Here is a 1,516-nt window from a genome sequence, read left to right as displayed (position 1 = left end):
GAGGCCTGGGGAGTCCCAGGAAGCCGAGTGGAACTCCTTCAGGGGTGGAGGCAGCCATGGTGTGGTCCCCGCTCCCTGCCCCTGGCAGCCTGTGCGTCCCTGCATCCCTCCCTGGACCCATTCAGTCCTGGTGGGCTGGGTCTGGGAGAGCCCCTGCCTCAGATGTGGGCACTCCGGGGGCCGGGCCCAGCCCTCTGGGGGGTTGGGGGAGGGACTGAAGGCACAAGAGAACTACAAGGGTAGGGTGACACTTTATTACTCCTGACGCCCCCCCCGGCAGAACCCACAGGCCAGCCAGACCCCGCAGACCCCACGGACCTGGGTGCAGAGGCTGGACGGCAAAAAACACAAGGTGGGTGGGGGTGGGGGCACGAGCAGGGACAGAAGGAGGCTAACTGTGGGGACAGGGTGTCTGGGCACCCTGGGCTTTCTCGGGGGCTGGGGTGCTGCCTTGCTGGCCCTCCCCCACAAAGATTAGATGCAAAGCAGAGCCCCCAGTCCGTGCCCCTTCTCGTCGGGGCAGGGTCTCCCCTGGATGAGCTCCCAGGCCCCTCCAAATCCTTCACGATCTCCCTCCAGCCACCTGGCTCAGGCAGGGCCAGGCATGGAGGCCTGTATTTTATCACCCTTCGGCCTCGGGGGCCCCAGACCCGGGCCCAAGCCAGCAGGATCCCAGGAGGACTGGGAGTGGGGCCTGGCGGGGACTGGAGGCTTCTGGGAGGTCGGAGGGCGCTTAAGAGACCCCAAAGGTGCTGGAGACCGAGGCTCCACGGACCCACTGCTCACTGCCCCTCCCCATGCCCTCCACGTCTTCACGGGGTGTAGCCTGGGCTGGCCTCTCCGGCAGGGACGTCCAGGCCTCTCGGGGCCAGACCTCTGTGGCTGTAGTACTCCACCACCTGCTTCGGGACCTCGGCCAGCACGCACTTGGCCAGCGCTGCAGGGGACGCCTGGAGGCAGGACAGCTCGGTTACATCTGGGACCTTCGAGATGGAGATCGTCCGTCTCCGCACCTGGGTTACATCCTCCAGAACCAGGTGGTGACACCCCCACCAGAGGCTCACCTGGGGCCAGGCAAGCCTTGCTGAGGATGCTGGCCACACGAGGCTGCACGTGGGTCATTCCAGCCCCCCAAGCACGGACACAAAAAGTGCTGACGTGGCAGGCGAGGCCACCTCTGCCCCAGGCCCCACCCACACTTCCCCAGCAAAGCCCAAGCGTGTCTGTGCGACGTGACTCACCGCAGAGCTTCACGTGTCTGTAACATGCATGTTTCACTGCGTAGAATGTCATGTGTGTCTGTCTTCACGCAAGTCTGATGTCTTGCTGTGTAGAACTTCACGTCTGTGTTGTGTGCATGTCTTGCTGTAGGGCACCACGTGTGTGACATACGTGTCTCACCGGGCAGAACCTCGCGTGTGTGCTGTGTGTGTCTCACCAGGGAGAACCTCGCGTGTGCACTGTGCGTGTCTCACCGGGGAGAACCTCGCGTGTGTGCTGTGCGTGTCTCACCGGG

General features: G+C 64.2%; 1 protein-coding gene across 1 annotated transcript in view; it reads right to left on the bottom strand.

Annotated features, from left to right (window-relative positions):
• Positions 1–407: 407 nt before the first annotated feature.
• The window catches only part of CPNE7 (copine VII), a 30,603-nt gene continuing 29,494 nt past the window's right edge, over positions 408–1,516 (bottom strand). Inside the window, exon 16 of the mRNA XM_011972542.1 lies at positions 408–950. Coding sequence (XP_011827932.1) covers positions 813–950 — 138 coding nt within the window. The 3' untranslated portion in view covers positions 408–812. The remainder of the gene's footprint in view (positions 951–1,516) is intronic.

The sequence above is a fragment of the Mandrillus leucophaeus genome, unplaced genomic scaffold (assembly GCF_000951045.1).
Source record: "Mandrillus leucophaeus isolate KB7577 unplaced genomic scaffold, Mleu.le_1.0 Scaffold10, whole genome shotgun sequence".
Classification (NCBI taxonomy): domain Eukaryota; kingdom Metazoa; phylum Chordata; class Mammalia; order Primates; family Cercopithecidae; genus Mandrillus; species Mandrillus leucophaeus.
This window is presented reverse-complemented; position numbering and strand designations above follow the sequence as displayed.